General features: G+C 40.9%; 1 protein-coding gene and 1 long non-coding RNA gene across 3 annotated transcripts; both read right to left on the bottom strand.

Annotated features, from left to right (window-relative positions):
- LOC135344313 (uncharacterized) lies at nucleotides 1–7,789 on the bottom strand. Of its 2 annotated transcripts, none has more exons than XM_064541490.1 (12): nucleotides 7,635–7,789; nucleotides 7,460–7,508; nucleotides 6,463–6,837; nucleotides 6,137–6,409; nucleotides 5,985–6,076; nucleotides 4,373–4,592; nucleotides 4,031–4,321; nucleotides 3,728–3,937; nucleotides 2,494–2,613; nucleotides 2,341–2,439; nucleotides 1,656–1,707; nucleotides 1–324 (listed from the first exon to the last, which is right to left on the bottom strand). In XM_064541490.1, exons 1-12 carry the CDS (start codon nucleotides 7,644–7,646, stop codon nucleotides 111–113), a joined length of 2,007 nt encoding a protein of 668 aa, XP_064397560.1. In that variant the 5' UTR covers nucleotides 7,647–7,789; the 3' UTR covers nucleotides 1–110. The 2 variants fall into 2 exon arrangements, with proteins under 2 accessions (XP_064397560.1, XP_064397553.1); XM_064541483.1 differs by having other exon boundaries at nucleotides 3,728–3,985; nucleotides 7,635–7,788.
- Nucleotides 7,790–9,227: 1,438 nt separating this feature from the next.
- LOC135344756 (uncharacterized) lies at nucleotides 9,228–10,260 on the bottom strand. Its single transcript, XR_010397523.1, has 3 exons — nucleotides 10,130–10,260; nucleotides 9,460–9,586; nucleotides 9,228–9,403 (listed from the first exon to the last, which is right to left on the bottom strand). It is a non-coding gene; the product is annotated as an uncharacterized LOC135344756 (long non-coding RNA).
- Between the last annotated feature and the right edge of the window lie 4,306 nt (nucleotides 10,261–14,566).

Raw genomic sequence — 14,566 nt, forward strand, 5'->3', positions numbered from 1 at the left:
CTAGCTTGTAGTGATAATAATATATAGTGCATGAATAACAGGGAGGATAAAAAAACTGACACTAATTTTACGCTAGCTAAATATCATAATTCATTGTATGTCGCTTGGAGCTAATGAAACTGCACATGTCCATAAGCGAGGTTCCCTTGAGTGTGGGGGTCTGGTTTAATGTCCTCGTATACTGGTCCTCTCCGTTCAAGTGGAGCCTGTAATTGTTGAACATGGCTGTACGCAATGTTTTCTTGAGCCAGGGGGTCTAATATCTCTTCGTATATCACATGTGGCGGTGAACTCATTTCAGTCCCAGTTAATTTCTCAGACCTCCTGCAATTATGCAAAGGCAATCCAATCACATGCTAACAAAAAAGTTGTTGAATTACAATGCTTAAACAAGTATATATAGTCAAATGCGTGGGCAGGAATATGGTCTAATCAGTAAGGCTTCTGTTGACGAACATGGAGATATAATAATAACAGCTGACAATAATTATACATTGAACACCACGCACAGCAGTGAGGACACTCACAAGTACTTAGTTAACCATAGATAAAGGAAGAGAGGGATTGGAAACGAAGTGGTGCACGTGATCATTTAACATTAGTTCTACACAGAGGCCTCAAAAACTATCTCAGGACTATTGTTTGCCGGGTAACTTGCTCGAAATAATTATGTTTCCTCGAGACATCATCTCCTCAGCAATTTATAATACGCCTATTCTGTGAGCCATGTATGGTACTAGCTAATGACTGACCACACCCAGTAGAGACGCTTCAAAGTGGGTATTTTATTGCTATAACGTGTAAACTAGAAGTAAGCTGCACAGAATGAGCACATTTGCTAGTGGTGTGCAGAAATAGACATCAGCTTGGCTACCTTGAAAGCCACGCCCCTTACAGATAAGGCTGCTTAAAACAGCCTCAATTGAACCGCAGGGAAGAGCAGATGTTCATTTTTGAGGGTACTTTCATTTCCAATCCCTCTCTTTCCTTTATCTCTGGCTTAACCAACCAATAAAGCTGATAAAATTAAGGCAACTGCAAATGAGACAGATCATAGTTTCCCACCGTGGATGTGTTGTGATTGTTATATGAAATTCATTGATGAAATCGAATGTTTATAATGATATTCATGGTATTGAATAATGATCCAGCGAACACATAATTCACAGAAGTCTCTGATTAAAGTACACCCTCATTTGGAGTGCATGGCCTAACTATAATGGCCTAACTATATTATATTCCAGGGTGTCATACAGGATTTTGAAGTGAGGGGGGGGGGGGCCTAAAAGTTACCATCAACTGTATTTTCAATATACCTTGTTAGTATGTTACATATAATAGCTGGCAATGCTCAGTTATACAACTATATATATAGTACCTGAATGCAAATTGGGGGGGGGGGGAGGTTGAGCCAGAGGATCCCCCTTCTCCCTGTATGACACTCTGGCTATATATTCAAGAAACTAAGCACAGCACACGCTAGCTGCTATATGCACTATTCCTCCCCAGATAGGAATACAGAGAGTCTGCAGTTCTTACGTATTAACCAGAGAAATATGGCTCTAACAATTTGGTTGGTTAGACATGGGGGAAGAGCTAGTCTGGTAAATGTCTTAAGAGTATAAAATCATGCACTGGTCTCACGACTTACTCACCCCTTTGGATCTTCATCTTTGACTGATCCTTCATACTTTTTCTTCTGAGTTTCTATACAGTATACAGTGAAGAGGATTATGATAAAAACGTAGTATGGCAGCTTACCTATCTGATTATATAGCGTACCACAGGCGTATAAATAAGAATACCTACCCCCACTCCTAAATATAAGTGAAAGCACTGGGGGCGCTGATGCCTCGGTGTAGGTACCAAAGCTACATAACATAATAGCTAGCTTTTATACACACATTGATTATAATTGTACATGTTATCATGATGATTTTGCTGCATGTAGAATCCAAAAAATCACAGGGAAACTCAAGAGTGGGTAATGATCGACGATGATTGGTGTTAAAAACAATCGATGCCAAAAGCTAAAATTAATGGCTGCAAGTCAGCAGAGCCTTGCAGCTCTCTTCTCACTCTTGAAGCTACCAATAGCTAACTACTGAGTAGCAACACTCCGTGAACAAGTTTTGCTACACACTCTTCTGAAAAGGCTGCAATGGTAAGCAAAACGAGGCATAACTCGAGAACGAAGCTTTATTTTGAAAATCCACAAATACGAATCCAAGAAAACATGACTATAAGCCTATAGAAACTATTACTAGCACTTTATTGATCAGTGAGAAGCTAGAGAGTAATAGCTAGACAGACAAGCAATTGTATGGGTACACAATGTACCTTTCTTGTTCTTCACACAGCAGTAGCCTACGAGAATACCAATTCCAAGGCCAAACACGATTATAAGAAGAATGACCAACAGTAGAGTGCCACACTTTCCTACGTTGAGTATACACGTACATACTTGATCTGTAGCGATATCAATTGACTTACCTTGTTGAATTCCTTTTACGCATATCCTACAAAAACGAGTGAGCAATATTCCCACAATGATTCCAATAGTAATGGAGAGGAAAACCGCACTTATACTGACAGCTATAACCCAACTTGGAACTATGTGAAAAGAGAGTACAGTTAACAAGTAATCTATAATACCGTACAGTGCCTTCAGCTTTGAGAGAAAATTTAACCACAGAGTGAGTAGTTGTACTTAATTGTATCTCAAGATTGGAACATTTCTAAGAAATTGTGCTGATACCATTGTGTAGGTGAATAAATAAGCTACAACCTTATTTGAAAATATTTCCCCAAAAGTTGTTGTAGTGGGAAATCATTTTAGGTAAAAATGGGGGTGATCGTATAATATATGTGTAACATGAAATATCTCCGGAACTAAAGTATTTCAGGACAACTTTTTTGTATCAAAAGATAGAACATTTATTAACAATTAATGTGCAAAAACAATTAGACCTTAGCCGACAAATTTGCTTGAGTTCCATCGCTAAGCGAAAAGGCACCTAAAATATCCCATAAATGAGTATTAATCAGTACGTGTACTTATGTAAGCTATACGTAACCATGCATGCATATGTTAGCTAAACTATTCAGGAATGTTGTGCCAAAGTTCCATACCTTAGCCGAAAACAATTGGTCTTTTCCATCGCTAAGCGGTTGTCCACTATAGAAAAATGTTGGTGTTTTATAAACCACCACATACCCACCACCTTTGGTTGCCATGGAAATGTTTTTGGATATGTTTTAGATAATTTGTTCACCAATACAATGGTATCATCATATTTTCTTAGAAATGTTCCAATCTCAAAATATTTACATTATGTACTAACACGTACCAAATTGCGTTTATTTACTCTATAGACTAAAGGCACTACTGTATAGCGCTTTATTTTTGAGGAACTAAAATTCGCAAGTGCTCAAAATAAATAAAACTCTGAACATTTAGAGGTTTTTTTCTTGTTTCTCAGATGCCATGTCCAATCAGATTTGCAATAATGCAATCACACGATGTGACGATGACTAAAACTGGCCAGCTATTATCTTCTACTTTCGTACAGGTTTAGTGAGATTTGAATTGAACTGAAATAATATTTTTATGATGCATAAGTCAGCAGTGGCGGATCTGATTCTTGAAAGGGGGGTAGGTTCCAATTAGGCTTGTTCACAATATCCTACTCACATAGTATAGTATATATACCCACTCTACACTCACGTGGTATAGCTTCACACCGAGCAACAGTTCCACTCCATTCACCATTGCTCAAACACTCTCTGTATGGAGAGGAGTCCATTGAAAGTCGATGACTGCCATCCATACAGAAGGGTATGGTGAAGTGTTGGGATCCAGGGACTGTCTCATTGTAGCACAAACGTCCATTAGGGATCGTGATACCACCAACAAAACCATCCAATAAACACACCTCTGAGGATTGTAACACACTGTGACTTGACAGATCAGCTACATCACATTCTGTATGTGTGTGATATTATAATCAAAATCAACTTTTAGACTCACCTGAGCGTAAGATTCCCATCACGTTAAATGATAGTACTCCTTGGTTGAAGTAAACGGAATAACAATAAGTGAAATTAGGTTGTAGAGATGTCAGGACAACATCCAGAGTATCCCCAGCCATGCCGTTATTAGCTGATATCAGAGTGTTAGCATCACAGTTAGGTGTTATTCCGTAGATCACTGTCAAACCGGTCAAGCCTCGGAAACCACTGGTCAGACGAGCGGACACAGTGGCACTCGAACCTACTACAAGAACTGTTAGAGTCACAAATGAAGAGATACTGGCTGGCGCTGCAAAAAAATAGTCAATAGTTAGTTAATGGATGGACAATATCAAGCCACCTTGGAAGGATGTATTCACTGATTGACCACCTCCAATTCCATTGGACACGGTAACAGTCACAGTGAAATCATTGCTGGGACGATTATCACTAGTGAACTCCGTCTGGTACTGACACAGGGTAGCATTGCAGTTGCCTGTGAGAACAACTTGTGGATCACCGACGGTTCGTACAGAGTAAGTAACTGCAGGAGACAAGCCAGGAGCAACCTCGACAGGACTCTGCATGCATGTGTATGGAAAAGTGTTAGAGCACTGGCTCACAGCCAAGCAGGTAATGATACGGTATATACATGAACATGGAAAAGCCTAGTGGAAACTACTTAAACTATTTGAAGGCTATGACGAAGCTTTAAAAAGGGCAGTGGTGCATAGTCAGACATAGATTTAGGACTATAAGATCACAGCAGTCAGCAAAAAGAAGCCTAAAATGTTATACAAATAAGGCACCTGACTCTGGGAGTCCTGGACCGTCATTTGGATCACATGCAGCAGACCAGGCCTGGAGTGTTTAAAGTAGGACACTAGGCTGACATGCAGTGGTACCGGAGTAGGCTCATAGTAGCCAGCAAAGAACCCTGGAGTCTCTTCCCATGAAAATATCCACGTGGCTGTAATAGTGCGTCGAATTAAAGCTATAGCTCTATGGCCAACGTGCAAATTCAAACTTCTTTGCTTTTGCTCGCTTTTATTCGACAACGAAGCTTTAACACATCAAAATCTAAACTAATAACTTGCTATGTGAAGCCTACTGTAGAAACTGCGCATGCGCTTATGGAGTCAAAAGCAGACCTCTATACGCTTATATTCGAGAATGCGCCTATAATACAGTAATTTTTGAGCCTCACCCAATAAGCTACCTATAGCTAGAAAGTGAGTGAGCTAGAACTAGATCTATATCATGCTATTATCATATAATTATATTATGCTACAGTTTATTGTACATTCATAGAGTAGCAACACTCCATGGATAAGTTTTTCTACACACTCATTTGAAAATTGAAAAGGCTGCAATGAATTCCGAGTAAGCAAAACTAGAGAACCAAGCATTGTTTTGCAAATCCACGAATGAAAACATGACTAGAAGCCTATAAAAACTCTTAGTTGCACTTCATTGATCCTTGAGCAGCTGTATAGCAGTCTACACACACACACAAACACACTATCGTATACCTCGCTTGCGCATGCGCACCGAGGCATAAAAAGGGTAAAGTCCACCTCATCTAAGTCTCCATTTTCTTAGCATGATCAGACAAGGTAACAGCTTGCCCAAAGAGTCCTTCCAGATTGATATCACCAGCTATATATAGACTGTACAGCTCATAGATAAACGAACTTAGCTGAATCAATTCTGACTAATTGGAAAAGCTTCAATTCGAGTACAAAAAACCTGCAGTTGAGCATCCGCTTAAAATAAAGATACGCTTATAATCGAGTAAGCGCTAATAATCTAGTTTCTACGATACCCATGCTGTAAACGCACCACTACAGCATCCAGGTGCAGGCTCAGAAATCACAAACAGACAGACAGACAAACCACTATACCTGTGTCCGCCCACGCACCTCGGGTAATAATTATACTGAAGAATGCTACCAAGTTAGAGAGATACTTACCACTGTTGGGAAGGTGACAGTGATAGAGTCGAGGCGGTCACCAGAATACACTGCCAGCACACTGACATCACCAGCAGCAGGGGGAGATGGTTCTATGGACAAATGTAATGAGTCACAATGTCACACTCACCCTATAGGTAGCTCTCCCTCACCTGTTAAGTTTAGCATTACAGGAGTGCTGAAGCTTCCAGTCTGACCACCACACAAGTCATAGTTGGCCCTGACCCTAACAGAGCAGTTCTGTGGAACAGTCCAACCAGAACAAACTCTTGAAGTGCTGGAACTGACTGAACAAGAGCCTCCACAATCTGAGACGACATCATATGAGAAGGAGGTTCCACAGCTGGTTGACTCCACCCAAGATACGGTGAATGTGAACACACCACCAGCTGTCACCATCACGTTAGTGGGTGGTGGGGGTGGACCTGTGCATGAGGGTTAAAGGTCTAGACTGTTGTCACACTGTGATGCTGCTTACCTGCTACTCGCAAGGTATCACTGCCAATCAGAGTAGTATCATCTCTTGAACACATTACAGTTTGTCCATCCATGTTGGCACTGATAGTAACTAACAGTTCTGATGTATAGCAAGGTTCTACTCCACTAGTGTCCACTAAAGTACCATTACCGCTAATAGCCCCACTTGTACAAGTTGCAGCAGCAGTCCCTCCAGAGTACTGACCATGGAGTAATATCACACTGTTGGCTGGAGGACAATCAAAGGCAGTTCCTGACCACACCGTAACAACTCCACCGACCACAGTACAAGTGTAGGTCTCCATATCACCAGGGCAGAAACACAGTCTTCCATTGGGAAGAGTGGGGGGGACTAAGATGTCAGTGGCTCCATCACCTAGATTTATGACAGTCTATTAATCAGTCTCCACTGCTTTTATCACATTTACACTATCGTACTTCTTTGAAATAAGGTGGCCTACCGTAAGACCTCGATTTAAGGCGACCCTCCAAATATGCGACACCCAGGAGCTTCAGCAATTTTCTGACCTCTAAAAGTAGCGACAGCTGCATTGACAATTATTATTTTTTAATGTCGCGTTCTAAATAGAGGTAAATGTAGCCACTCCCTAGCCTTGATTGTAGCCCACTGGAAAATCAGTGTTTTTAAGCGGCCTGAAATCGAGACAAGTAGACTCTGTAAAGTTACCTCCAATTAGATGCGACCCTCTAAATATGCGACACCAGGACTTCAATATAATTTTTCAACCTCCAAAAGAAGTGACCTCTGGCTTTGTAATTATTAAAAAGTGTCGCTTTAAATCGAGATCTTACGGTGTATGTTTTCGAATGCAGTGCACTAAAAGGAGATTTTTTTTTTACATACAATTCATTTTCTATAAGTAATTGCTATGTAGGAAAAATATATCATAGGTATGACCATGCAGATATAATTATGACGTACAAAACTTGAACACATGTACATGCACAAAACAAATAAACATGGAGTCCAAGCTTACTTGACTTAATAAGCAAAGTCCCCAACAGTATTAAGCAGGTAACAACGATCTGTGAATTGACAAGAGTGAGTCAAGTAGATCTAGCACTGACATTATTATAGCTATAGATAATTATATCGAGAGACAAAACCTATTTCATAGTATTGGCCAGGTAGTAGATCTACAGGGCCTTTACCTTTGCTCTCATTGCAGATCTAACATAGGGCCAGGCAAAGTAGATTCCAAATTCCTTGTTCTCACCAGCCTCCACCTTGTAGCCTCCTTGGGCTAGCTAGTACAGTATAATATGGGGTGCCGTTTGTGTCAAAATCCAAAAACAGTCCATGTTATGAAATGGAGTCAACGTTATGAAATGAGTCAACGTTATGAAATGGAGTCGACGTCATAAAGGTCGACCTTACAACAGACTCGACGTCATAAAGGTCGATGTTTTATAAAGGGTTTGTCTAAGTTCACCGTGTTTGATGCACTTCCTTCATGTGTATGGAACGCCCATGTGACCCCACCCCTCCATTAGCTAGCTACTCTTAAGGTTAGGGTATTGTGTTTCGCCCCCGCGATATTTATGGAGTATGAATATCATTATCTCTATGTTTTCAGTGTAGCATCAGACAAGTTGTACTGGAGTTTCTTGCGTCAATTTTTAGCATGGATAAACCATAGATAGTGTAGTAAGAGGGATTGGAAACGGACCGCGATTGTCGGCCAGTCCAGGCTGCGCAGGAAGTTAATTCACTGCACCGGAAGCTAATAATAGTTTCTTCACATCACCTTGGGATGGCAGCACAGATTACAGAGCAGACAGACAGCACATGAGACCTTGATAAGAGCTAGAGCTAAAGAGCAGTGATGAGCATCGAAGGTATAAGTCCAAAATACCAGTCTACATTTGTATAGCTAGCTTGCTTGTCCATTTTAATATTTGTCCCTTTTAATACAGAGAAACACTCTACTGAGATTGAGAGAAGCCACTAAGCCTCTGTTTGTGAAGACGAAGGATTCAAGATATTTAGCAGCTAGTGCCAGCATCATGTAACTGCACTGACTTTGAGCAACAAAGTTGTAGCTATGAATGGATGATTTACAAGGGAAATACAATTTAATAGCTATCACTTTAGCATATTGTGTACTCACACTCTTATACCCTTAGCAGGGGCGTAGCTACCATTGTTTCCTGGTTGCCCAGAAACCCCCCCAGGAGCTGCTGAGAAAATTGGGCAGGGCTCTCCTATAATTGAAATCAAGCAGCCCTGCCCATCTTTTCATGCACGTGGCTGCAAATCAATCATCAGAGCTAGCTAGAGATGGCACCATGAAGCGTTTCACTTTGGCTTTGTCTCAGCTAGTCTCAGCTAGCTAGCTACCTCAAATAAAGAAGACCAAGACTTAAGTTCTAGTATCAATCCCAGTATTCTCAGACTCAGCTCTAAGCACAACTTTATTCAGGAAGTATAAGTTTAGAACAATCTCAGCCACATGAAACCTCTCAGGTAAATAACATTTAATTGTGCTCAGCTAGACTAGCAATACACAATTAATTAACACCTGCCTTTTAGTATGTCTATAGCTAGCTAGCTAGCTTCTCACAAACATGTAAAAAAGTCAATGAGCAGTAGGTGTTGAGCAGTAGGTGTGCCCCAATCAAGAGGGTGTGGCACCTGAAGTGGGCGTGGTCAAAAATTTCGCGGCGCTACTGCGCCGCTGATTTTTCTAAGGAAACCCCTGTCTCAAAAGTCTGGCTACGCCCCTGCTTAGTGTATATAGTTGATTCGATTCATAATTATAATTATGGTTGTTTGATCACACGTAAAAAAAATAATTATGTGCATCAAATAGAAATGTAGTTAAACACTTCGAGAGGGTTCTAGCCGATTTGCTCACTCAGAAAGGCACTTGCATCAGGGAGGATGAACAGGTCTCCTACCATGTCAATGAATGATTTGACTGCAAAGGGGCGAGGGGAGTTTTAGGTTTACAATACACATTGTATATATACGTACCTGACTGTGAACTTCAGTCCTTGTGGCATCACTACAGCATCTTGTTGCAGCCAGTGCACTTAGCTCCTTACGGCTAGAAACCGATTTTTCCCAGTGTCCCAGTCGTCCAGGTATTCATTCTCCAACCCTATAGTATATATCACCCATGGGCAAGTAAACAAGACGGTAGTAACATAATAACGTATGACCAGTATATACATGTACATACGTCAATTTGTAATTATACATGTAGACTAAACATCACAGCTACTGCCAAAATAAGGCTTTGTTCAGTCAAATGAAGGTGTCTATTGCACAATATACAGCACTCACTATAATATAAAGGCATTTAGAAATACTCACGACAAATTATATGCCGAAGAGAGGTACGGAAAAGTGGACATAAATTTAGGTCAATTTGTCATTTTATCACCATGTTGTGAACTTTTCTTAGTACTTAGCAGGGCCAACTCAACACCATTTCATTCCTTACCTAATTCTCTATCAACAACATCATCAATCTTTAATATTGCTTGTATAACAAAAAAGATATAGGTACAGAAAGTCATTCCAGTTTGAAAATGCTGCCAATTTCTGATATAGGACTGGTAAATAAGGTCCCAATAAATAATAAGTATCTACATGGTAAGAGAGGCTCTAATAAATACTGCTACTAGTTTTAGTGCTTTACCTTTGTCCTAGAACAGGAGAAAACCTTGTCTTTGTATCTCTGGACGGGCGTGATTTAGCACTTATAGCTGCGTTACGCGCAGCCTGGATTGTCCACAAGGCCCCAAGTTCATTACATTGCATTGATAAGCCCACGTGATCCCGTTTCCAATCCCTCTTACTACACTATCTATGGATAAACCCGGTGTCATAGGATAGAACCTCCGGGCGACAGTTTCTCCCCCGGAGCCTGCGGTCTTAGGACAATGCCTCCCCCCCCCCCCCCGGTGGTTTCGTCCTAGGACAGAATCCCCGCCCCCAGGATATATCATCCGGGTACATGTACCCTGTCAAAACCTGTCAAGGCTTTAGTATAATAAGCGTGCGCGTGCATGTGAAATGTATAGACTGTTAGCAATCAGAATGGCTACTCAACAAGAGTATGAGGACATACTGCTGTACAAGACTGCTGCCAGCAATGCTGGCCAGAAGAAATACAGAGACGGGCTTTCCACTAATGACAAGAGAAGTATAAGAGACAAAGTTCAAAGATATGCTCTGCAGCAACAATGCTTATACCTGCCTGAGAAGGACAGCACTGGCATGCATAGAATGAGAAGAGTTGTGGTGAAGCAAGAGGAGAAAAGCAGGATACTAAACATGTGCCACGATGGACTGGATGGAATGCATTTTGGGAGAGACAAGACCTATGGAAAGGTATATTTATCATCATATCTTATAAAGTATAATTATATCTGTTTCATGCATGTAGGTTGCTCAGGATTTCTACTGGAAAGGCCTACATGCTGACGTCATACAGCTCTGCAAGCACTGCGACAAATGCCAACGAACGAATCACCAACTGCAGAAGCCCAGAGCAGAACTACACCCCATCCCTGTGACAAAGGTCTGGTACAGAGTTGGTATTGACTTGGTAGGACCTCTACCTGAAACAAGCTCTGGAAACAAGTACATTATATCACCCTCTCAGACTATTTCTCTAAGTGGCCTGAGGCTGCCCCACTCCCATCAAAATCAGCAGAAGGTGTAGCAAAATTTCTGTTTGACACATTTTGCAGGCATGGGTGGCCAAAAGTGATTCAATCAGACCAAGGAAGAGAGTTTATCAACGAAATCAACACCCGACTTTTTCAGTTGACTGACATACAGCACTGCATGCGTATCAAGTGCTTACCACCCACAAGCATGTCTATTTTCTTGGTAGAATATTCTGTATAAGCTGTGTATATATCTTGTACAATTCTTAGACTTCTGTGTATATGATTATAGGGAACGATGTGGCTGAAGACCCTAGATCTAAACCTCTTTGACAAACAAGTGTTGAGTGCAATAGGTGGTATGCTCTCCGACAAGCATATGCGTGTAGCCCACCAGTTATTATCGATGCAATTCCTTAAGTTTGAAGGCTGCTATAATACTCTCTTGGCCCAATTAAAGGCATTTCCACCAGTTTCCAATAATCAAGGCCCAGGTAAGACAACGTTTATGTAATTATGATAATTTTACTTGTACACGTGCAGCTGTGCAAATCTTCTTTGTTGAAGAACGACAGCACTGGATTGCCACTTCTCTGTTTAAGGGTGAACTGTATTTGTACGACAGCTGCTTCAATGGAACGCTTTCCCCAAGTACTGAGCTCCAGATAGCACAAGTGTATAGCCCATTAATTCAATGCAATGGGCTGTTGATTTCTGTGGTGGCTCTCCAGCAGCAAGAGGGTGCTAACAACTGCGGACTATTTAGCATTGCTGCTGCATATCACGCTGCTATGAACGATAATGTGGATTCTCTAGTGTTTGATGAGGCCAAAATGAGAGCACATCTCATTAAGTGCTTTGAGAAGGGCAAACTCTCACAGTTCCCTCGCACAAAGAAAGCGATGCCCAAAAGACCAACACCACAAACCATTGCCATTACAATATACTGCATGTGCAAGAGACTGGACTCTTTTGAGGATATGGTCATGTGTGACAAATGTAGTGAGTGGTATCACTATCGCTGTGCCAAAATTCGCAAAGAACCAGTAGGTAATTGGTTTTGTTCTGGTTGCATCACTTTATGATTTGTGCACTTTTGGTTATATTTATTGTACTTCTTTCTCTTGCATTGTTGTATATATTGAGTATTGAGATCTATAACATAATAGATACAGCATCTATTGCATCTAGTTAGGCTTTGTCTATGGCTGTTTACTTCGTAGCCTAGACTAGTCCTCTCAGATTACCTATGGACTGACTTTCACCTGCACCGCAGAATGGGGGAGCTCTGGTCCTGGGGTAGGAGCTTTTGTCCTAGGACAGAAACTCCGGGGGGAGGATTTATCCTAAGGACGGAACCCCCCCGGAGCTCCTGTCCTGGGGGAGGCCGTGTCCTGTGACACCGGGAATCTTCGACTGAGGGCTCTATCCAATTAAAGAAAGGTAGGGGCAGGGCCAGACAAAGAGAAATTTTGAAAAAAGTCAAATCTGGTTGTAGCCTCCTGTTTATCGAAAATCAAGTGTATTTATAGATACTTACCGTCTACTCTTAGCTTTTACTAGCCCGTATGAAATTTTACAACGAATATCTCTTCATCTGGCCCTCTGGAAGGTACTTAGCTACATATAGATACCAATAAAGCTTGCTGAAAGTACTTACTGCTCTTATAAATTGACGCAAAAAATAGTCTATGTACTTGCGGTTTTGATGCCCACTTTTCTCATTCATGCATCTTCATAATCATGGCATTCTTACACAAAAGAATAACAGGATCAGGTGTCATATACGGCACCTCGCTAATTAGATTCATAAACGTGTGGGCAAGACACAGGAAGCCATGTGCAAGTCCTTAGCAACACAAAATCAATGTACACAGCAAAGAAGATCTGGCTACATAACCAAAAACAGTGACTGAGTGAGTCAGTAAAATAATAATACCAATGGTTGACTATATAGTGTTAAATAATACCAATGGCTGACTAAAATCCTGGTTAAATAATGTTGAATAATGGTAGAGATGTAAGAACTGCCATTCTCACTCTCACACAGGTTATTGTTGTGCTATTTCCCCAAGAATGGAGTTGAAGGCATCCTTGTGGCTAGTGGTAAATCTTTCCCTCCACATAAATTCATCCAAATAGCTTGGAAGTTGATGACCGTCACATCCTTTCATCCTCTTGAATTTTGTTTTGACACGGTTCCAGTAGGATTCCACATTCTGGGTATGTGTTCCAGTTACCGGGTCGACAAAATGCAGTGAGTGGTTTACAGCAGAATAACTGCTGAAATTGGGAAGAGAAAGCATGTTGTTGTACGCTGCCCACTGGTCTGAGTGAATGGTTGTTCCAGGAGCTACATGAGCCTGGATGATAGGCAATAGAACGACAGCTCTTCGGTCATTCACAATCTCCATGTATCCTAGAGCTGGTGTTACCGATGTATCTACCAAACCAAACACCCATATCTCTTGCATTGTAGCTCTTCCTCTGTGATGCTGTTTGTATGTGTACAGCACAAACGTACACTAATGTATAATTTATATATTAATTCACCTTTGGTTTGTGTCGGAATAGAGATTCATCGATCTGCACTGTTATACCAGGCCCACCCAGAATACACGGTGTGTTGACAAGCTTGGCGGAACAAACTTCCCTCAACCACTGGTATACATTGATCGCAGTTTTTTTCTCCACTTCTGCCAGCTGGTCTGTACTAGTTACAGGGAACTCCCACGCCCATAAGTGAATTATCATCAGCCACTTCTGTAGAGTTAGTTTTGATTTGGAAAAAAAACTTCCGTGTCTTATTGATTTTCTTGTTTTGCATTGCCTGCACCACCAACTAACTTGATCAGACACATCACGTCGTGGTTTTTCGGACATTGGGATGTTACACCTATTGTGAATGGTCGTATATAATTTGTTGCTGCTACATTGCTTATTAATTTTTATTAACAGTTGCTGCTACATTGCTTATTTTATTATTATTTATCAGTTGCTGCTACATTGCTTATTTTATTATTATTTATCAGTTGCTGCTACATTGCTTATAATTAATAATTGATTTTTATTATTTATAATTATTTATCAGTCAACTCATGGTTGGTTATACCTTGAGCAATCACAGGTAGATGCCAGCAAGTGTCTCTGTCTTAAATACTGGATGATACCTGCCACTCCACCAAACAACACCGGTCCTATCACCAAAAAAGACATAGTTTGTATTCTACTTCTTCAATTTCGCGGTAAACTTGCAGCAAGCACATGGCTTCCTGTGTCCCGCCCACACGTTTATGAATCTAATTAGCGAGGTGCCGTATATGACACCTGATCCGACTTCTTCTTGACACGTGACATCAATTGCAATGAATAACATTAATAATGGTTATGAATCTCATTAACACTACATAATCTACATCATCTACATTAAATGTTGGTAATGAATAAAATTAATCTTATCA

The sequence above is a fragment of the Halichondria panicea genome, chromosome 1 (assembly GCF_963675165.1).
Source record: "Halichondria panicea chromosome 1, odHalPani1.1, whole genome shotgun sequence".
Lineage (NCBI taxonomy): Eukaryota > Metazoa > Porifera > Demospongiae > Suberitida > Halichondriidae > Halichondria > Halichondria panicea.